This window comes from Asterias amurensis, chromosome 11 (genome assembly GCF_032118995.1).
Source record: "Asterias amurensis chromosome 11, ASM3211899v1".
Taxonomy (NCBI): domain Eukaryota; kingdom Metazoa; phylum Echinodermata; class Asteroidea; order Forcipulatida; family Asteriidae; genus Asterias; species Asterias amurensis.
In genome coordinates, this window is record NC_092658.1 from 8,915,049 (window position 1) to 8,939,361 (window position 24,313).

The following is a 24,313-nucleotide window of genomic DNA, read 5'->3' on the forward strand; positions in this document are numbered from 1 at the left end:
CATGTCATGACGTAGCAGTTAAGAGCACAGGATTCAAACTCTGGTGTTTCTGATCAGCAAAGAGTGGGTTCATGTCTTAGTTGTGACACCTGTGTCCTTAAGCAAGACACTTAACCATGATGCTTCATCCTTCGGATGGGACGTAAAAAGCATTGGTGCCGTATGTTGTGTAGTTCGGTAAAAGAACCTAGTTCAGAGAAGGGGCTTGCCCTGGTGTTCCTCGTTTGATTGGCAGCGTATTGCCCCACAGCACCTTGTAAACCATTACATGGTGCAATGTAAAACTTAGTCCCACATACCTTGCAGACAAAAACTGTATGTTACAGACCTACCAAGTCTCACGCATTAGGCGTGAGACTCACGCATTAGGGGTCTGTCTCACGCTCTCACGCGCCGCAACCATTTTCTCACGCATTAGGGCCAGACCGACCGGAGAAAAAATAAAAAATAACGACAATACATTGCCATACTGCGCACGTGTGTACAAAAACAAAACAAAGTTTGCACAATCTTCAGATTGCACGCAGTTTATCAGAATCACCAACTTGAGCTGCCGCACAAACATAGCGCAAATTTGCAGATTGCGCACGCTTTTGCTCTCCCAGCAGATTCAGCAGACAATTCGGCAGAGCGCAAAACGCACATTGCGCACAAGTTTGTCCCGATTCGTTTGGCAAATTCGTTCATTGCGCTCAATGAGCATAGACTCTTTAACAATAGTGAGCGGAGGATTTTAGGCATAATTAGCATAATTTTTTGCCGAAAATTGATCTTTTGGGGGGAAATAATCTGACACAATTGACCCTCCACATTAACCAGCAACATCTCCTGTGTACCTCATGTGAGTTTGAAGTATACTGAAGAGGTTTTTGATGCATTTTGAAACACTTTTTGTGTCCATAATTTAAAAAATATTGTTTTTACACAATTTTTTTCTTCGGGCGGCGATTCCGTTCTCCGAGAGAGAAAACAGGCCTTCCACAATGATTTTTTTAGGGGGGGGGGGTAGGCTTCGAAAAATCTCACGCACAGCTGGCCTCTGAACTTGGCATCTCTGATGTTAAAGCGCCTTGAGGGTCACTGAGTGACGTATATGCGCGCTACATAAGAAGCCACTGTTATTACTCATGTTAGGGTCAGACACAATGTGCCAAAATGGCCTCATGTACATCATCAAGACACATCTGGTGGTCTCAGAGTAAGAATCCCATGCGAGGGTTTTATGGTGAGAGGTGTTTAATATAACAGTTCCAGGAATGAGGCATCACTTCAAGATGTACTTCTCAACTTCTCATGTTACTGACTGTGTTAATTTGTTATTCCATCCTTGAGGATTTTTTGTTTATGTTCCAGGCCTGAATGCTCCGTTTTTGAAAGGACAGGGGTACCTAGGCATTATGTTCCAGGCATGTATGCTTTGTTTTTAAATTAATTTGGATTTATCTACAACACTTATATCATCACTTCTCACCAACTTAAAGGGTAAAACAAATAGCAAATATTGGTCACAGTTGAAGCCAAATGTTTATGAGTTTTCACCAGTGATAGTTATTTCTATGGGGCTACTGAAAGTAGTAGCATTCTGTCTGTCAGTCCGTCTGTCAGTCCTAGGTAGGATCAGCTAGTTCTTACTCTAGCCACTCGGCTCAGTCTTGTAACTGTGAAGTACTCTCTAAGTGAAGTCTTCAATTTCGCTAAGTGGCAGTGTACAAGACTGTGAATTGAGCAGCCATGGATAGGAACAGAGTGAAAAGAGCTGTAGAAGGGAAGGCTATGCGTTCTGTATTTACTACACTGGACAAATTTCTAGCAATGTTTTGTTGGGTTTTTTTTTGCCAGCCACTTCTTCATGGAGTTGATTGTGGGCACATGTAGATGGGGTACCAATATTCCATACATTGTACTCAGTGTTAATTTAATTAAAAATCACAGAAATCTTTGGCAAAAGATAATCACGTGACTGTACAAAGGACTAGCGTGAAAGGAGTTGAAGCTTGCGCGTGATGTGTGAGCATTGAGACTTTAACAGGGTGTATATGCAAACAACAATATCAATTGCAAAAGTCTTGTGGGTTTTTTTTTTTTTATGGGGGGGGGGGGGTTTGGGGGGAACCATAGGTTCCCATGTAAGTTTAGAAACTCCAGGTTATCAGATATTGCTTTTGTGTGTGAAGAAAACAGAATTGTTCAAATGTGCACATGACTTTCACAGACATAGCACATCCATTCACTGATTACCAGCAATTTGTTTGTTCATTCATCCCATAAATTTGCTAATATACACCGCATCTTTGAAATGAGATCCAAGTTTTAAAATCATGATTCTGAACAAGGCAAGACACAAGAGTTACAAAATTTGCACGGTTTTGGCGAGAATAATGAATCGGACATCTCATGCATGAGTAACATAGCTTGGCAAACTCCTTCCCAATCACTTCGGGGCTTGCACATGATGCCGACGACCGGAGCTAATTCCTTCTCCTGTATCAATCGGTTAATATTCTCCACTTCCTATTTTGTTTTCTTTAGTCCGCACGGATTATTCTAAACAGTTACTTGACGAACCTAAAACCAGCCGGTCAAATACATTTTCGCCCCAGGGGTTCCTCCTTTTTTAAAATTCTAAAATTCTTAAAAGTCCTGCGGCAGAGCGTTCCTGGCCCCTTGTCTATTGATTTCTGCCCCTGACATTCTTGGCGTGTGTTTTGTTTCAAAAAGAATTATCGTTTCTCACCAAAGGCGCAGAGGAGATGGGGGGGGGGGCTGGGGAGAAGAAAAAATCACTTGCTGAATTGATCGATGGGATGTTTGCGACGTTGCTCGGCGGCGATGATGTTGCCGAGGTCAGCGATTTCTCTTGTCATCCCCAGGATTGGATCGGATCTTTCAAATTATTCCTCGTAGTCCAATTTGGTTAGGTTTATGGGGAAAAAAAAAACGGGCGATCGTTGGGCGTCGCTTGGCTTGGGATACCTGTGTATGTAGAGATGTGATAACAAATCATCTGTAAAGGTGAATGCATCTTTGGGTTCTTAGAAGAGTTAATTACTTCACATTGCTGTAGTTTCAGGGGTTCTTTATAATTAGCCTGTAATAGACTGTCTCGTGTGCATCAAAGTTGAAGAAAAAAAAAGTTGGATGAAGACTCCGCTTTTTAAAAAATGAAACCAAATCTTCCTTTTTAAGGTAGGTTTTTTGATCTGTTTAATCATCTTAATGCTAATTAAGAGGCAAAATGTTGCACGAAAGATACAACAGAAGTCACCTGTGAAAGTTTCAGCTGGATGAAGCTACAAAATTTCATGATATTTTCATTTAGCGTTCGGATTGTTTGTTTATTGATGATTCCCAATATATTTTTACATTTAATGTTAAACATCACTGTCCTAAGAAGGCCATTCTGCCCCTCATTCAGACTGTTTAGACGGCCCTAAATCAAGGATATACTGTCAGGTTTGTTTAGCTTCACTAGTCTTGCCTGTAATTTATAGGGAGCTGTTTTTTAATAAAAGTCCCTAGTGATAAATCATGGATTTGTATTGCTTTGTTTTAATACAGCGGTACATTAGGCTTGATGTTGAAGATTCTGTTATCAGTCTTGAGAGAAGGCTAGGGATTTGAGATTATAGGGCTCTGTCATACAAGGCAAGTTTGACAAGCAACTTGGAGGTAATAAAAGCGCTGCATGCAATTTGGAACACAGCACATATGAGTAAAGCCTGGTGTACATGTATACTGTTTTGACATCACAGCCCTGTTTTCGCAGCGATTTTTTTCGCAGCGATTTTTTTCGCAGGAGATGAGCACATTTAAAATGTTGCGGATTATTCATTGCAAATTTGTTACATCAACATTCGTATCTCATTCATACTGGGGGTGCGTTCCACTCGGGCAAACGACTCGCAACTGTTCGCGCAAACGTTTTTTTTATCTTTTGAACGATTGGTGCGTATACGCGATGTCAATATAGCGGCGCCCTGAAATGAAGATGGCGCGCACCATAAGTAGTTTTTTTAAAACTTTGTTTTTGCTATAATAGTCCTCTTTTTGACATTACATCAACTAACTAACTTTGTTATTCCAAGTCTGCATTATCATCCACCGAAAATACAATGTAATTATGTTTGTGACAAAGAAATAATACCGTATGCTTGTCCGCCATTTTAAAAAACCACTCGCCAACACCTCAGAAGTATGTTCGCCTAAAGTTGCCAACGTTGGCGAACGTGAGTGGAACGCACCCCTGGCAGCAAGTATCAACTGGGTATGGGTTTTGGCTTCTTTACTGTTCTCAAGAAAATTGTGTGAATTTTGAAACCTTACTGTTCTTGTTTTTGGTTGTTTTCTTTTTTTAATGGAGATTGCCTGGAACAGGATGTCTGTCAATTTCCCAGTTGGACAATGCCATAGTAAAAAAGTAAGTCACAATGCATCTCCGGAATTAAAAATTAGTTGAAGTTGCGACTATTTGAGGCGCGACTAGCTGAGTAGTAAATTTTCACTAAACCAACTGAATCTTCCCAAAACACAAACCCTTACCAAGTAAACTGCTACAATTCTTGTTTTGAAGTTGATCTCTATGATGTACCCCCCCCCCCCCATCTGTAAACATGCTTGGCACTCTTTTCAATTCAGTTTCTTAACGCCTTCTCTACACTGGATGACAATGTCTCAATCACCAGTCAGACAGATCTTAATTCAATTTCGTTCTGATGATAGTGTTCCTCCAATAAGCGGTGTCTTCGTAATGTTTGAAGAAGAAGCTGTAATTGTTGAGCTTTCCAGCGAGTCAGACCACTGACGTCTCCAGGATGACTTCGCAGATGTTTGTTTTTAGTCGTCGTCAGGGGAGAGAAAGAAGACTGATTTCTTTTCTTTGTCTAGAATCCCATATTTGTTTGTTTGGGGAGCTGCAAGGTCCTTTATATATGTTATATTGAAGCAGCCAGTTATGTCCTTATGGGATTTGAGGCATTGCATGTGAGGTATCAATACATGTACAGTACTTGGTTTTGCGGTAACACCATGTGGGTATCTATACTTGCCAGAAAGATTATGTTCTTTAGAGAACTGTCTTGCTATACTCTACTACCACAAAGTAGATTTGGGGGGTTCAGGGAAACTTCTCAGTTCTGAAAAGAACTGTCCTGCTTTTTAACTACTACCTGGGTGGAAGGTATAGAATGGCTAAGACTACAACTAAAGCTTTTAAAGGATGGTTAAACTTCACAACCGCGGAGTGAGTTCTTAAATTGGTCTCAACGTTTCGACAAGCTTGCTCTAGTCATCTGGGGAGACAGATCTGTTTTTGGGTGATGCACTTGGGCATTAATAATCAGAATGCAAACCTTGGAAAGACACAAACAACTCTGCCTATGGCGGTGTCCTGCAGGCATATGTTTTGTGGGCCTTACTTTCCCACTTTTATTCACCAAACACAACAACACAACAAAAATGTGAAACTTGACAAAATTAAGACTTGGACTTGAAGTCTCACGAATTCAGAACATCTACTCCGCAGTACTAAAATATTAAGCAACACTGTTATCTGAAGAAGACAATATACCTGGCAAGTAGACACACACATGGTGTTACCGCAAACCAAATATATATATTGACAAATTAAGTAACAACAATTTACTCCAATTGAAAATTCAGGCATGATATTTTTCCTGCATTATTAATCAGATTTTTTATTTTTTATTTAGCCCTTGGAAAAGTCGGAAATCAAAAATAGCCTGACTAATCTAATAAGCCTACATGTGGGTTAGCCCTTGTTCTCGATAAAATAGCCCTACATTTTTTTCTCAAGGACTAAATATCATTCCTGTCAATGTTTACCAAATCAACAACAAAACAAAATCTACAACAAAACAAAATGACTATTGTTTGTTTTGTTGCGTGTTAAAAGCTAGCGGATGTGGAATTTGGAATGAGTTCACTCTTCCCAAAACAAAGGATGTTCATTAATAAGTAATGATTGGGGATGGATTTTGTCTAATCATAAAATGGAGACAAAATAGAGAGACTGCCAACATCAAAGCTAGATTGCTCAGTTGGTGTAGCGTTAATCCGGAGATCACAGTTTCAAATCCCACTCTAGGAAATTTTTCTTTGCTCAGCCCAAAATTATTTAAATATTTAGCCCACTGTCGATTTCCCTTGTGGTTTATTACTTGATAGATTATGAAAGCAGGACCAGGATTGGTAATTATAAAAGTGAAGTAGATCAATCTAAAATCTCACTAATTATAAAAGTCTATACAGTGCCAATCCACCAGAGAGTTATTTGACTCTTCCAAAAACAAACGATATACTTTTCCCCTGTGGGAGGAATCTGTTTTTACTGAAGGGTCAAATTACTAATCTAGCCGGTTCTCTAATAGTTCCTGGCCTTAATGAGTAAAGAGTGGGGAGTGGGAGCATCTTGATTTGAATTTTAAAATATTTTGCAATTAAATGGCAACTTGGAGGCAATCAACATACAATGCATTAAAAATGGATATCTCATTAGCGCTTCACATTTGTTCTCTTTATACAGTGTATATGTTGCAATCCCAAAGTGATTGAGTACAAATTAAAATGAGCAGGAATTCACCCCTTGACGTGCGTCACATGCGGCGACTGATGCCACGCTCACCATGTTGGTGGTCAATAGGTTTTACGTGTAAATGCCGCGCCGCCTAAAATGCGCACTTCTCTGAAGTAACTCGCGTTGACATTGACCACCAAAATGGCGCATCCAAGATTATTCTGATGATGACGTCAGGTGAATTGGGTCAATACCTTTATCCACGTAGATTGCCTGGAACTTGGATGTAAGCAACATCATTGTGTGACTTGATGGTCTTATAGGTCTCAGGGGACTGGGGTTCAATTATATAAAGCTGTGAAGCACAAAAGTCTGCTCAGGAAAAAAATCAAGCTCACAAGTTTTTCAGGTTGTTTTAAAGGTTGCTAAATCACTATCCTATGATGCTGTAGTGGCAAAAACAGAAACAGAAAAAGCTCATTCGTACTTGAAGTAAATGCTTTCACAGCGTCTTATCCTTTGTGGGTTGAAGCAGAAATAAATCTATTAAATCTTGGAAATAAGAAAAAATAAAATAATAAAGTAACAGCCTTGCTTTTGACAATGAACGGTGAGACTCTTAGTTGAACGTCAAGCGAAGGTTTTGTTTTCTTCTTTTTTTCTTATTAAGTTCTTATCTTTCTCTACCTTTAAATTTGTTTTGCGTATGCACACACAGCGTCAACAAGCCTTCCGGAATTAATTCATCAGAGCGTACTGATTGGAGTTTGGACGGAAACTTTTAATCTAATTAAGCAGCACCTGTGTTTGCTCGCTTAGGTCAGTGGCTCCCCACGGATCGTTCATAAATGTTTCTTACGCTCTCTCTCTCCCTCTCTCGGATTCGCCTCAGACTCTATAATACCCACGATTCACACTCGGTTAAAAATCTCTCTGTTTGTTTGTTAACTCGCTCGGCGTCATACACTGTTTCCTAAATTACATCATCCTCTATTGTACTGGGAGTTGGGTCTTATATTGCCTGGTTCAATATGTGACGTGACTAACATAATGTGTTTGTTTTTTTCTTGGTCAGTCACACGTGCATCTTATGTTTGTCGTTTTTTTTGTGGCTTTTGTTTGCGCCTATGATTGCATCTACATGCATTGAATACTACTTAGTTAGATTATATTTAGAAAACAGTAAAGTTAGATTAGAGGTATTTTCCTCTTATTAAACTCATTTCCATCTGGTAGTTTTCAGTAAACACATCATTTAATAAAATGTAACAACTGCTTTAAGTTATGGTGGTTATTTCAGTTGATGCAATAGCAATATTATTAAGAATGATTTGGGAGACTTCAAAAGTTGTTTTCTTAACTTTGATGATACTTGACATGGAAATATTTGTCTGGAGGTTTTGTACTGGTATGAACTTAATCAGTGAGTTCCCAGTTTGAAGCTAATGATATTATAGTCTTTGATCATTACACTTTATGTAGGATTTGAAACTTTGCATGGTGGAGATAAAATCTAGTGAGGTTTGTAGTAACCCCATGTACAAAATGAGTATGGTTTAAAACTTTGCAAGGAGGAGATACAGTCTATAAGCACCAAAACTTGTAATTATTAATTGATGATTTTTTTTAACAAACTAGTCCTGTTTTTGTTAGGCTTTCTGGACGCAGATGTTCTTTAATGAATTTGAGCTGACTTAAGCCTCTTGGTGCTACATAATCCCCCTTTAACTTTGCAAGACCTGAATTAAAAAAGATGATGTTTTCACCTGGTGAATACTTATTTGAATTGTAAGAAACCAATCCAGTGGCTGCTTTGCCTTTCTGGCAACACTGTACAAGAATTTATCTCCTGAATGTGTTTTGCCAGAAGCCAGCGAGCGGTAAATAATTTTCCCCTTTAACTTGAGAAGAGCCGAGGTTCGCTGGAGATGTGTAATTCCCAGCTGGTGAATAATTGTTGATCAATTGTAATAAACCACTGAGTACCCCGCAATTACCTACGATACAGATCCATAACGGCATTGAACTACGGAACTAAATTGAATTTTACACTGAATTCAGCCGTGTCTTTCTTTACTTGGGGGAATATTGATCAGGCGGGGTCCGGGGGTCTCGGAGGAGGAAAAAAAAGAAGAGCCCCGCCATGGTTCAATCTTTTACCCTCTTAGAAAACGTTGTCGTCTCCTCCAGACATGTCAGTAAATCTAATCTAACTATGTTGAAGCCATGTTTATACCACTGGGAGATCTATAAGGGCCAAACCTCGGAGGACCGCGGGAATATTGAATTAAAAAAAAACAAAGTCTGATGTAAACATTAGGCTTCCTCTGGCAGTGGACGTCATAAAACTTAAGACATGGCTTCTGTTAAGTTTTCTGATGACTATTGATAGTGACGACTTATTGACTTGTTTAGAGACAAAGCGTTAAAAGTTTGCCTAATTTTAAAGGAACACATTGCCTTGGATCGGTCGAGTTGGTCTTTGAAAAGCATTCTGTAACCGTTTGTTGTAATTAGAAAGATATTGTAAAAGTAGAATACAATGATCTACACAAATATGCCTTGAAATTGCGTGGTTTTCTTTTTACCCTGTCGACTAACACGGTCGGCCATTTATGGGAGTCAAAATTTTGACTCCTATAAATGGCCGACTGTGATAGTTCGCGACGTAAAAGGAAAACCGTGCAATTTCGAGTGATACTTGTGTGGATCATTATATTCTACATTTAAAACATCTTTCTAACCATATGCATTTCATAACAAACGGTTTCAAACGCTTTTAATAGACCAACTCGTCCGATCCAAGGCAAGTTCTTGGGATAAGGCAGACTCCGTAGATGTGTCATGCGGCTACTTTTTCTGTCATTTCAGAGATTTGTTTATTTGCGAATGAGGGAAAAATTTGAAGCATGTTGCAAGAACTACAAAATGCATTTCTTTTAAATAAATATTTAGTTTTTGCTGCTAAAAATCATTTCACAATGTTTAGAGGACACATAATGAACAAATGATGTTATTGGTTTTTGGGAAATAGTGTCAGACGATAATCTCAGAAGTATAGATTCTTGCAATGAAGAATGATACTTGTTTTCGGCTTGTAAATCCTACCTTTCAATCGACGCTTTCCTGTCTGTCCCTGAACATAAAAAGCTTTGATTATCACTTATGAACAGGTCTCCCTCTTAGTCATTTTTGCCTTGTGATGAAACCAATGATGTCAAATAATGAAGTTGTAATCCCTTTATACAAATAAGAAACCTTTGAAACAGTTTAACAAGCTTGTTTGCTGTGAATCAGAAATGCCAGGGTTAAAACTCAAGTATACTGGATTCTTTAGGCATGTAATTTATCAGGCTTTTCCCTATTTTCATGGATTTTCTCAAAATCTACTTGATCGAGCCCCTCAAATTTATCTTGAAACAAGTATATCATTCACCAAAAGGAGAAAGAAATAGTCCACATTGTGTTCAAACCTGTAGAGTTGTCTTTCTCATGATGCGCAGAGTCTGTAAACCTTCCGGTCAAGAACAAGCTTTCGGGAATTGTCATTTTCTTCAAATCTCATTCCTGGGTCTTTCCAGTGCGTTTTCCAGTCCTTACACTTGAAACCTGTGACTCAAAGCCCATCCAAGGACCAAGCAATTATGGTGAATTGTCAAACTCAACTGCACAATTATCACAACTAGACAGACAGGGATTTGAACCCACACTCTTTATTAAAGGCACTGGACACTATTGGTAGTTACTCAACATAATTTTTAGCATAAAAACATACTTGGTAACGAGCAATTGAGAGCTATTGATCGTATACAGCATTGTGAGAAACAATTCGTTCTAAAGTAAGTTTTTGAGAAGGAGGTAATTTCTCACTCAAATATGAAGAGACTTCAGGCCTGAAACCTTTTAGTAGGCATACATGTATGAAAGCACACACATTTTGTGCGACAAGAGTGATTTTTCTTTCATTGTTCTCTTGCAACTTCAATGACAAGTTGAGCCAAAATTTTCACAGATTTGTCTTTGTTTGCATTTATAATAATAATAATAATAATAACCCGTTTTTATATAGCGCTTTTCACACCCGGAGGGCGTCCCAAAGCGCTTCACATTATTACCCCTGGTCACTTGGGCCTTAATTCACTCCTTAAACCATCTCAGCTCCCTGGTGGGGAGTATGCAGCCTGTGCAACATTAATATGCGCTACTCGGCTAAATCAATCACAAGAACCATCTCTGCCCTTACAGGTACCCATTTACCCCTGGGGAGAGAAGCAATTATAGTTAAGTGTCTTACTCAGGGACTCAAGTGTCACGACCGGGATTCGAACCCACACTCTGCTGAACAGAAGCATCAGAGCTTGAGTTCGGTGCTCTTATCCGCTCGGCCACGACACCCTACATTTGTTGGGATACACCAAGTGAGAATACTGGTCTTTGACAAGTACCAAACGTGTCTAGTGCCTTTAAACTGTACTTGATTAAGGTGCACTAGACAGCTCGAACCATGACACTCTCCAAATTAGTCCGTTCCACAAATTAGTCTGATCGTACCTTGTGTAACATTTAGTGACCTTTAAAAACGGCTTTGCCAAAAGCTTCAACCAACGCAGTCCAAGATTTCCCAACTCAATTAGTATAAACCTCAAGATTACATTAACATTTTATGTCCTAAAATAAAAATTGAAAAGACTGTTTACTTGTTGCGCTGAGCTAACAAAATCCAAATTGAACAAAAAAATACAATGCGTCTTGGTTTTTTTTTTCATTGATCCACAGGGTTCAGGATAAGGGATTCCGAACCAATATTTGCTAGAGTCAATCAAGAAGGCACCTCGACTATTTACTTAAGAAAGGTTGTTTGGCATCCAATAAGGGCTTGCCAATCACCACAGTAGGAGCTGTCAAGTATAACAAACAATGACAGGTGGCCAGTAGAACCTTCAATATAAAGTACTTTCTCCTCTTTCTTTGATTTTGTTTGAGACAAAGTACAGCGTTGGTTTGGGACAACAAATTGATTAGTTTCTATCTGACAACTTACTGACTGAAAAGTTCATTCCAATATCCTCCACAGAAGTAAGTAGGATTTGAAACTTTGCACGGTGGAAATACGATATGATAATCTCTAAATAAGTTGGAGTGGTTCTGAAAAAAAAACGAAGGTTTCAACTCGACGTTTCGATCAGTATGCCCTGATCATCTTCTGGAGAAATAGTGCCATTGTCAAAGTAGAGAAAATAGCATTTGAAATCCCCGCCTTTGCTTATTTCAGTTGTAGCAAGCAAAATAACCATGGATATGAACATTCTCCAAACCCCTAGCAAAAATTGGAAACCTTTTTTCATGTTTTCACAGGACCCAATTGCAAAAAGCCTGCAAGCACAACAAAACTTGTTAAGCATCGAATAGCATTGCTTAGCAGAAACAAGTTACCAGCCCAAGTTACATTAAGTTTGCATTGTTGTGGCTTGTGCCCGACTCAAATTTTGCAGTGTTCTCGGCTTAACAGCTTTAGGAATGTATTCACTCAACCAGAAACATTTTGCCTTAAGAGGTACTAATTGTTGTCTGCTGCTATTTAGCTTTAAAGTTCAAGGCTCGATTTCACAAAACATGAAGATTAATCTTAATCTTAAGATGAGCTGTCAGTATCACCATGGTGATTTGCAATTTGCATTATGACATCACACAATGCTTAGCAATAAGATGGACGCACATCTTAAGATCAATCATGGCACTTTGTGAAAATGAGCCCAGGCACTGTCCAGTATTACACATCTTCAAGACGATGCAAACTCGACCGGCCCCTTGTACAAGTACGCCCCTTGAAAGTTAAAACCTCCGTGAGAAATTTTGAAAGCAATTATGATTTTTTATTTTTATATTTTGATCGAGATGCACTGTCCTGAACGACGTGTGGGAACGGGTTGAGAAGGATGAGGCAAGTGTCAAGACACAAGGAGTAAAAAAAAAAAAACACTCGATGCCTTGAGATGTGTCGATTGGCTCCAGGGGTCTTGGCAATGACTCGGGGTGTTTTAGGCACTTCATGCTTGCCAAGGTCTCCTGTGGGGTGGTGGGGATGGAACTCTTTAGCTTAATTGTGGCGCGTTGCAAGAAGGAGATGCAGCGGAAGATGCGTTGCAAGAGGAAGATGCGTTGCAAGAGGAAGATGCAGCAGAAGATGCTGTGGATGAGAGGAGTTAGGAATGGCTGGAGGGGAGATTAAAAAAGCTCTGTTTGAGATTTTAGAAGCAAGGGTGTGAAGGGGAGGGACATTTAGGGATTTTGACAGAAAAATAGTTGACATGTTTCAAATAGTTATTACGGTTGTGTGAATCTTATAATGAAGGATGTGCAGTGCTGGCCATCGACTTTTGGGTTAATGTTAAAACAGTTATGACAGGTTATGATAGGTTCTTTTATAGCACACAAATCCTAGGTGCTAGATCAAGGTGCTTGTCAGATGGAACACTAAATTTTAGTACTGAGTTGGGAAGAACATCTTTGTTTATTGAGATGTAGAACAAGGAGCCATGCCTACCGCTTTATTCCATGTATTGCATCTCTTTGGAACTCCTTGCCTGGTGCTTGTTTCCCCCATCCCCACAATCTAACCTGTTTTAAGAGGAATTTCAATTCCTACCTTCAGCTCCTCTGAGGTATTTTCATCTTAATGATTTTCTCCTCACAGCCCCCCTTACCAAGAGAGGCTTTAAGCCTTGTTTGGGTAAAAACTTATATATTTGTCCCTGTTTATAAACTCCGAATGATTAGCTTTCAATGTTAACACTCACTACACAAACCAACCTGTAAAACTTTCCTCAAACTCGTTAAAAAAAACCAGTTATTTTGACTCAAACTTGTCTGCACATACGTAGGGGAGATTTTTAAGTTGCGTCAAACAAGGATGATTCTATTTCTTCCTCCATGGTTAGGGTCATCAAATGCCATCTCCTCATCTTTGACAGCGTTTCAGACAGGACTATTGCCCTGGTGTTGCCTTTACACCCTTGGGACCCAGTCGTTTCTCACCGTTGATCCCCATCGTGTTTTCTTTAAATTGGGGCTTGCAGACGATTCTTTTCTTTCCACTCGGATTTTGTTTGTTGGTCTTTTCAAATCCCCAGTTCACGTAAAACACATTCTCAATTCTGTCTGGATTTACGCGCTGAGACGTGTCATGTTTGTTTTAGATGTGGGAAGTTTGACACATTAGAACAAACAGGCTCACAGGCACACCATGATCATTGTATGTTATCTCATGTTGCATTGTACAATTTAAAGAGACTAATGTAGGATTGGTCATTATTCTCCTGAAGATGAGCAGAGTATATTCTAAACAGAAGAAAAAAATATAATTTATTTTCTTCTGTAGCCCCCCTTACCAAGAGAGGCTTTTTAAAGCCTGGTTTGGGGGTAAACTTAGTTATTTGTCCCTGTGTTTTTTTTTGTTTAAGTAAAAATAATCTCCCGATGACTAGCTTTCAATGTTAACACTCACTACAGCCAACCTGTGAAACTTTCCTCAAATTTATAATAAAAAAAAACAGTTTATTTGACACCAATTTGTCTGCACATTGGGGAGATTCTGATGTTGCGTCAAACAAGGATGATTTGTTCGGGTCATCAAATGCCATCTCCTCATGGGTGACAGTGTTTCAGACAGGACTATTGCCCTGGTGCTGCCTTAACACCCATAGGACGTTTCTCACCGTTGATCCCCATCTTGTTGTCTTTAAATTGGGGCTTGCAGACGATTCCTTTCTTTCCACTCGGATTTTGTTTGTTGGTATTTTCAAATCCCCAGTTCACACAAAACACATTTTCAATTCTGTCTGGATTTCCGGGGTGAGACGTGTCATGTTTGTTTTAGATGTGGGAAGTTGGACACGTTAGGACAAACAGGCACACTGGGATTATTGTATGTTATCTCATGTTGCATTGTACAGTTTCAAGACACTATTGGTAAATTGGTAATTGTCAAAGACCAGTCTTCTCACTTGGTGTATCTCAACATTATGCATAAAAAAACAAACCTGTGAAAATTTGAACTCAATTGATCGTTGAAGTTGCGAGAGAATAATGAAAGAAAAAATGTAGAATTGGTCATTATTCACCTGAAGATGCGCAGAGTATATTCTAAGCAGACAATTATTATTTATGAGAGATCGCCTAACATCACAAGTCCGGGCGGCCACTTAAAGGTGTGGGCAACACTTAACCGATATGGGCTATCGACCCAAATCAACTGCCACCAGGGGCATGTTGCCACCTACATACTCATGGTGCTGAAACAGGGTTACCCCCTTCACAGTCCAGAAGGATGTAGGCAAGGGTATCATCCATTAGGAGTCTGGCTGGTAGAACAGAGAATGCACTACCTTCCTAACTTTTTAGGAAGCAAGTATGGTCAAGTGCCTTGCTCAAGGGGCACAAGTGTCATGACTGGGATTTGAACCCACACTCTGATGCTGACAACACCAGAGCTTGGGTTTGGTGAACTAGACCGCTCGGCAAGGACACACCACAAACTGTTTGAAACGTTGAGACAACACTGGTTCGTGTCAGAACACAACAGAGCTTTTATATTTGGTTGTACACGCAAGTTTAGTACTAAAGTTTTGCTTATGGAAAATTGATTAGTTTCAATCTGAGAGGTCACTTCATACCAGTACCACCCCCTTAAACAATAGTAAATAAATATTAAAATCTTATTGCAATTATTGCCTCAATGTAAATATGCCCTGTATGAAATCCGTCATAAAATGTGAACTGTTCTTCATTTGTTTTTATTAAACAAATAAAAGCAACACGGCCACTACATCAACATTTTCACCGGTTGGCTATGATGTACTATCAGAAACCTAGAAGGCAAGAATGAAGATACTTAAACACCCAACAAAAAACCAAGGATGTGGGTACTTTTTGTAACACAAAACATAATTTCCACTGATTTACATTAAACTTACTTAGTTTGAAGATAATGGTAGTAGAAAGCTTCCCTTAAAATATTACTTGCTGAGGCACTGTAGTTTTTGAGAAATGAGTACTAAAATGAGTCTCACTCTCAGTGAGACGAAAATTATTTTGCATGTAAAAACGTGTTACCCAGTTATGGTATGTTATGGTAAAATACCGTAGCTGGTAAATACATTTTAAAAGGTTAAAACTGAGACTAAAATAACTTTCGTGACATTGTTTTACTCATTTCTCAAAAACTACAGCAACCTCAGCAACTAATATTTAAAAAGGGAAGCTTATATTATCATTATCTTCAAACTGTAAGTTTAATGTAAATCTGTAGACATTGTGTAAAAAGTACCCAGACCCTTTAATCTTGCACTTTGTGTCTTGATTTAGGTTACTTGACACAAACATCTATCTGTCCCGATCTCACCATTGGTGTCATTTGATGCTTGATGTATCACATATATCTGTTGTTTTCACAATGATCCAGGGCTTTGAAGCAATCAACACTGTGCCCTTTCATGTTTGCTTAAGATTTAGGGACATGTGACACCCCTGCCCTCCTCGCAGTAAACAAAGTGCTGTTCACACGACAGCAATTTAACTGGGGTCCCTTGCTTCATTTTAGCATTGTAAAATATAGCAATGTTTGAAAAGATTATATGCAAGAGAACTTGAACAGTAGAACAATGGTTGTCCTTTCAGACGAAGCACATTTTGAAAAAATTTACAACTATGCTACAATTTAGCAAGGGACCCTGGCTAAATTGCTCTCATGTGAAAGGGGCTTTAGTGTGCTCATTTCTCGTTGGAGATAGTTTCAACATCTACTGTTTCTGCTCTTTGACCGTCCCCTTACCATATTTGAAGACATATCCCATGCAGCACATGCAACTGAGGGCTCCCCTGCACTTAATTCTCTCCCACTACCTTAAGATTAATCAGGGTTTTGGGTCACAAGATACGGTGAGAACGCCTTAGGACCATTAGTAGAGAAGAGCTCCAAGTCAACTCCATCCGAGGCAATTAAGTTCCACTTTATCCAATCAAATCTGTTACATGCATGCACAGAGAGCCTGAGATGTTTGTCTCCCAACGTCACCAAGGCTGACTTGGGAGATGTCTGTGAAATGTTTTGTAAGACGTTCTCGTTTGAAATGGCAGAGGAGAGAATCTATCATCTGGAGATTGCCGCTGATATAAGACTAGAATAGTGTCATAGCTTATGTCCCTTTTAAAGAGAACAGATTTTTTTGCCCTGATTTTGTGTTTTCCCCCCAAAAGCCCTTGCACAATGTGTTATCTGGAATGTGCGCAGATGCAAGACTAAAACAATGATATAACCTATCGCCTTTTTAAACAGACTGTTTGCCCTGATTTCGTGTTTTTTCCCCCAAAGATCTCCTTTTGCCTTTTAACTGTCTTGAACGACTTGATCTTTGTTATCAAGGGAAAGAAGATAATGCACCTTGTCCCAACTTCTACCATTCCATTTGTGATTGTGCAGAGAGTCTGTAAATCCCTCTTGGAAGTTAAGTGGTTTTCATCTCGAGACCCAAGAGGGGACTGCTTCTCTGTTTCATGGACTTTATATTTGTACAATTATTACACCCGGGTAACAACAAGTGTCATTTTGTAAGACCGGAAGGTTAGGTTCATTAACTGCTGCTCCGGTCTGATACTTCATGGAGGCAACAAAAGCGTTTGCCTCCATGCCCACTGGTCATTGCCTTGGTGCCCTTCAAATGCTAGAATAGAAATTTCCACAAAGGGTGCCTTTTACCAAGGAGAAAATTTCTTGGTGCCCTTGCCCTTTCAAAAATGAAGTCTACAGGCCTGGCTGCTAATGTGTAAGATTTCTTGTCTTACACGCCTGATACTTCACAGAGGCAATAAAGGAGATTGCCTCAGTGCCCCCTGGTCATTGACTAGGTGCCCTCGAAATCCTCCAGTAGAAATTTACACTTTCCTCATAAGATATGCCCTTTACCAAGGGAAAAAAATGCCCTTGTGCCCTTGCCCTTTCAAAAACCAAGCATACAGGCCTGCTAATTTGTAAGATTTCTTGTGTTAAATTGTTTTCAATGATTCGGCATTAAAATGCATTAAAATGCATGAGAACTCCATACGCTCCCCAAGGGTTCTTTTCCCATCCAGGGAATTATTTATTTTTGTATGTGTATGATATTAATAATTCATGAGAACACCCTGTGAGTGGGGAGATGAATCTAGATTCCAAAGTCTGGGCATTCCACAATCTCCTCAAGACAATTAGAATAAAGGGTTTTCTTGAGATGCGGATTTATTCATGTTCATCTTATGCGGAGCTGCTGGTTTCTGTTTTTTGGTTTTTGTCATCGATAACAAAACTTGAGGGTTGAACTGAGCCAACAGTGTTGTCTATGGTATATGGTCAAATTTTTGGATTTGGTGTTAACAATTCATTGTTGATTTTATGATTTGAAATGATACGGAATGAAATCTGTTATCTGTTTGGACTGGGTTAGTAAGCTAAAGCATGAGATTTATTGAGAATTTTGTAACTTGCCATGCAAAATTTTCAGATTTAGGGTAAAAGAAGGTGTGATTTATGGTTTCACTTGATACAGAACAGACTATTATAAAGACATTTTATGTGTGCGGACTAGGTATATGAGCTAAAGTTTGAGACTTTATTGAGAATTTTGTCAAGATTTCACAATGCAAGCTGTCAGACTCTTCAGCCATCTCGCTCAGGGTAGCTGTGATATTTTCAACGGGTATCAAGTTATGAAATCCATCGTAAATTATCTGATGTGTCACCAGGGGGGAATCTGCAGGCCATGGTTTTTCTGAAATATCTACCCACCAATGGGCTGCTTTTAATAGGCCTCATACTCTATCAAATTATTTTGTGGATGGAATCCGAGGTAGAAGCAGGAATAAATTTACCATATTTTTTACAATTAGAAGAGTTGAAATCTACGGTTCTTTTCAGAACCACCCCAACTCAATTAGAGATTATCATTACATGGTGTTTCCGCAAACCTTACTTTATCGTATTTCCACCATGCAAGTTTCAAATCCTATTTGAGACTTGATGACAAAATTATTGAATTTTTCTAAGATTTTGATAATTGTAAAGTTGTAAAATAACTAAGTCAATTTGATTGATCATAAATATGATAAATATTAGTAGTATGGTACCTTGATGAGATTCAGTATCATATGCCTCGATCCCAGGGTGGGGGGGGGGTCTGAGGAAGGGGGTTGGTAACATGTCTCCCTGAATAATTTACAGTCAAAATGAATTACATATTAACTTTACAAAGTGTCAAATCCACAGTATAAATATATTTTGTGCATATATACATTCATTGGCCCAGTGGGGTGAGGGGGATGTAAAGTGACACACTTTTCTGTCATGCATTGCACTATTCAAAGCTGCTTTACGTCTTACCAAGTAAGTTTGTGATTGCCATCGATTTTCAGAGTCATTACCAAACGTATATAGACCTTTTAAACTCTCTCTAATTTTCTATAAAAATAATTTTTCTCTGCTCACAGAGATAGTCTATTTAAAGGCAGTGGACACTATTGGTAATTTCTCAAAATAATTATTAGCATAAAACTTTACTTGGTAAAGATTAATGGGGAGAGGTTGATGGTATAAAACATTGTGAGAAACTGCTCCCTCTGAAGTGACATAGTTTTGGAGAGAGAAGTATTTTTCCACGAATTTGATTTTGAGACCTCAAGTTTAGAATTTGAGGTCTCAAAATCAACCATCTAAAAGCACACAACTTCATGTGACAAGGGTTTTTTTTCTTTCATTATTATCTCGCAACTTCGACGACCGATTGAGCTCAAATTTTCACAGGTTTGTTATTTCATGTGTATGTTGAGATACACCAAGTAAGAAGACTGGTCTTTGACAATTACCAATAGTGTCCAGTGTCTTTAAGTCCATTTCCAAAGTGGAAAGATGACTTGCAGATTTTCTGTCATCTATTCATTTATTTATCTGTGTAGAATAAATCAAACAGTATGAATAATTGTAATCCTTTAGTGTGTACTTATAATTGTAATAAATACAAAAGCTGTTGCACAATGTGTTATCTGGAATGTGTCGCCACTGGAAACAGCTGTTAAATTTGTAAATCAATTAAAATATTATAACGACAGTTTGACAATCACTACCTAAAGGCATAAAAAGCTAATTTTGTTTTACTAACAGAATTTTAAACATTTTCTGGAATGCCGAAGAGGCATCACTCAACAGACATATTTGAATGCAATTTATAATTTTTTCATTAAAGGTAAAAATCACTAACAAACTCTTCTTTTCACAAACATCATTATTGATTTTGTTTATTCCAGGAATGTTGTGATTATATATAGAATATTCATGTCAAGGGAGTGAGTTGGTTTGTGCATAGAGGATGACTTTGTTTTACCAAGGCCAAAGGGATGACTGATCGATAATTCAATATTCGAATTACTCGATGAATATCAGTTTCAACATATTTTAATAATTGCATTGATTATTATTTAAATTATCCCAATCAACTGGGATCCAAGGCTCAAGTGGTATATCATCTGAACTGTCATAATAATTACGTGTTGTGGGGAGCATTCTAGGGCACTGGACCCAAGCACTGGTGTTTCTGATCAGCAGAGTGTAGGTTTGAGTCCCAGTCTTTACACATATGTCATTAAGCAAGACATGTCCACTTGACCATCATTGCTGCTTTCTTTGGATGGGACCTAAAGACATATTTCGCGTGTGTTGTGTAATGCAAGTCAAAGATCCTGGTTTACACTGATCATTAAGAGAAAGGGGCTTAAGCGAAAGAGTTTGGCGGGCGGGTTGGCATGGTAGTACCTTTCCTTGCCTTCCACCTCTAGGACCCTGGTTCGAATCCTGCCAGGAGCACTATGTAGATTGGGTTTCAGTCTTTAACTGGCTGCATGGGTTTTCTGAGGAACCATTTTTAAGGGTTTTCCACCCACATCTAAAACTGAAACTTCCTTCCTCGTCTTCTCTCCATTGGGATCCTGGCTAGTACAGTGATTAAAGTTAACTTTTCTGAGAATCAGTGACAGTAATTGATATGAAATTGAATGAAAGGGCTAGTCCTGGGCCCAATTTCATAGAGCTGCTAAGCACAAAAATTTGCTAAGCATGAAATCTCTTCCTTGGCAATAACAGGATTACCAACCAAATTTCCATTTGTTGCATATTGCTTGTTACTTGTATTAAGCTGTTGTTTGCTTTAACCTGAATATCATGTGGACATTTGGTTGGTTACCCTGTTTTTATCAAGGAAGAAATTTCATGCTAAGCAAATTTTTGTGCTTAGCAGCTCTATGAAATTGGGCCCTGGTGTATCTTGAATAGTTGGCAGCAAGCTGATTTCACCAAATAAGCTTGTAAACCCTTGCAAGGTGTTGTGTAAATTGGTCTCATAATTTAAAAACTTCTATATGCCTACCTTAAAAAAAAAAATATTAGATGCATGTTGCTAAAAAGCGCTTTGTAAGAACCAATTTTAATGACTATTTTTTTTCCCATTTTCTTATCCATTGATTCTCCAGGTGAGAAAGACCACATCTAATAAGATGTATGAGATGTTGCTGATGTTCGATGACGTCATTCCTGAAGAGAACCAAGATGAAGTCTTGACGATACTCAGCGAGACCAAATGGTGAGAAAAATTGTAAAGAATATTCCATCAATATTCCACCATCTAAAGGTCACAGACAGTCCTGTACTGTGAGTTGTCAAGATTTTATTCACTTTAAAACTGTTCTGTGAAAGTGCTTAAGGCTCTGGACACATTTGGTAATTGTTCTCACTTGGTGTATCCTAACATATGCATCAAATTGGACTCAATTGGTCATCGAAGTTGCAGAGAAAAATGAAAGAAAAAACACCCTTGTCACATTACTTTGTGTGCTTTTATAGATGCACAATAAAAAGCTTCAGCTGAAGTCTTTTATTATTTGAGTTAGAAATTACCTCTTTCTCAAATACTATGTTACTTCAGAGGGAGACATTTCTCACAATGTTTTATACTATCAACATGTCTCCATTGCTCGTTACCAAGTAAGTTTTTTATGCTGACAATTGTTTTGAGTAATTACCAATAGTGTCCACTGCCTTTAACCAAAGATAACCTTATTTTGTCCAAGCCTGTAGATTTCCATTTGTAATTGTATTGAGAGTTCCAGACAGCTCAGTGGAAGAGCGAGTGGTGTTACTGCTGGGTTAATCACCATTTACCCTGGTCAGTATATTGTATATGAGACCAATCCACATGCAAGATTGCAGTCTGACTGGCATTCAAACTGGGGGTCCTATAAAAATTTAACCCTGTGACCTCATGAAAACTCAAAATAATGTTTTCAGTTTTGTTTATGTTTCCTCAATAAATTCTTCTATCTGAACTGACTGAATAGTAAGTTTATGTTGAATTCGTTTCTACTGTCTTCAAGGATGACCCGATTGAATGCATTTGTCCGATCAGAAACTAACTGTGTGACCTCATGAATAATCAACGTGTTTTATAGTTGAATTTGTTCTTTATTGCTATATCCAAGGAAGACCCGGTTGAAAGCATTCGTCCAATCAGAAACCAGCTTTGTGACCTCATGAATATACAAAATATTTTAATGTTGAATTTGTTTTTTGCTACCACCAGGGATGACCCGGTTGAAAGCATTCGTCCAATCAGAAACCAGCTTTGTGACCTCATGAATATACAAAATATTTTAATGTTGAATTTGTTTTTTGCTACCACCAGGGATGACCCGGTTGAAAGCATTCGTCCAATCAGAAACCAGCTGTGTGACCTCATGAATATTACAAGGCCTAAGATGTTAAAGGTATGACTTGTATAACGTGAGAAACACTTGAACAGATGAATGTGTTAAAACATTTCAGCAAAAACTTTTGTTTTTTCATCTCTATCCTTCTTATAGATCTTGCTTAATGCAACTTTGCCCATACGAATAATTATACTTTTTGATTTCATAGTGTACTTCAGAATTTATAGGCTACTTCATTGAATTGGACATGCATTGATTTTATCTTTCTTGTCCAGCTGGATTATTATTTGATCAGTTCTATGACGTCATAATGCTTTCATTATGTGATGCATGGTTGATCATTTTTATGTAAACCATGGTACAAAAACACGTTTCAAATGTCATTTTATTTTAACAAGAGTTTGATTCTAATGGATCTCTCTCTACTTTGTGATTTTGTCTTCATTCTTGTCCTGTTCCCTTCTCCCTGTCCTTGTAGCACCCCCACCTTCTCCTCCACCAAATCTCTTTTCTTAAAAAGCAATCAAGGAAACAAACAAACAAACAAACAAACAAACAAACAAACAAACAAACACCCAAACACACACACCCACCCACACAAAAATAATTAAAACCTTACATTTCCAGGTACTTTGAACCTCTTTTTTCAGTCATATGATGCAGTCTTCAGGAGTCCACTTCAAAGAAACAATTTATCACTCTAAAGAAACATTTTGATTCCATCAGCTCACTTTTTTATGACATCAAGAATGTTGAGCACTTGAAGTGCTTGTCTGTGAGCTCATTTGACTTAATAGCACACTGAATGTTCATTTGTCTTTAAATGTCAAGCATTGATGCCACAAGCATCATCATGATAATTATTATTTATGTCTTGACGCAGTTATGATTGTCAGGTAGAGATGTTCTCACGTGTGAAGTTATGGTAATCAAGGAGCAGCGATCTGCCCCCCCCCACATCCATCGTCTTTAGACACATCTTAAGACACATACCGTTCCCGCCACTTTCGTTCTTGCCACTCCCCCCCCCCAAGAGTAAACCTTCGAGCCAGACTCTACCAATAACCGTTGTGCTCTGACTGTGAAGCAGAATTAATCTCCCCCCTTATGCAAACTCCTCAAGGGGGTATATACCGAGACGATAAGTCCATCTCGCAAAGAGAGAGACACATAACGAGCGACCCCCCTCTCTTGGGAGGCCGAATGATGGCCTTAAGATTGACGATATTAGATTGTCCTGTCTGGATGACTGCCGGCATTAATTAGCCTTAAAAATTTCCAATCAGTCGGCTTGCAATGATATACTCCTGTATAGTTTCTAATTCGATGTGCCATCGGCGCTGTCCTTCTCATCATAAAAATAGTCACAAGCTCTGAGCGTTTTTTTTTTCCCTTCCCCAAAACCACAGATATTTTTTCGCTGTTGATATTTTTTCCCGCTTCTGCGAGCTTGTATTACCCAGTAATACCCTTAATTTGACATAATTGATTGTTTTTTTATTGGCTCATGGTTTCACGAGGAAGGGCCTAAACACATTCCTTAGACTTGGACAACAGTTGCATGTTGGAATGAATCTAAGAATGCATTGGATAAATTCGCTGACAAAACACCAGAGAAATAACTAAAGAGTTGATGTAAAATGTGAATTGAAGTTCTTCTGAACATACTTCCACATCAATTTGGTGTGTGTGTCACAGTTGGAAACAGCTTGCCAACAGCTTTATAGTGACACAATGATATCATCTGGTCATTATTGGTCAAAGATGTCTGTTGATTGTTAACAGTTTGCCATTCACCTTCTTTTTCTAAAGTGTGTTTTCTCCCGGACCGATTCTTTCTGTGCCATATTTTGCCTTTGATTTTTGTGTCATTTTACCAATACTTTCATTATAATGGCAAACAAATCTGTATTATCCATTGCAGTGCTCTTGTTATTATTTACATGTGTAAAGTAATTCTGAATTGTGCATTGTGAAAACACTGTTTGTGTTTTTAGAAAA

At 38.6% G+C, this 24,313-nt stretch overlaps 1 protein-coding gene across 1 annotated transcript in view; it reads left to right on the plus strand.

Annotated features, from left to right (window-relative positions):
- Positions 1 to 24,313, plus strand: part of LOC139943703 (tubulin-specific chaperone D-like) — a 106,006-nt gene that overhangs the window by 75,720 nt on the left and 5,973 nt on the right. Inside the window, exons 32-33 of the mRNA XM_071940447.1 lie at positions 21,080 to 21,189; positions 22,288 to 22,369. Coding sequence (XP_071796548.1) covers positions 21,080 to 21,189; positions 22,288 to 22,369 — 192 coding nt within the window. The remainder of the gene's footprint in view (positions 1 to 21,079; positions 21,190 to 22,287; positions 22,370 to 24,313) is intronic.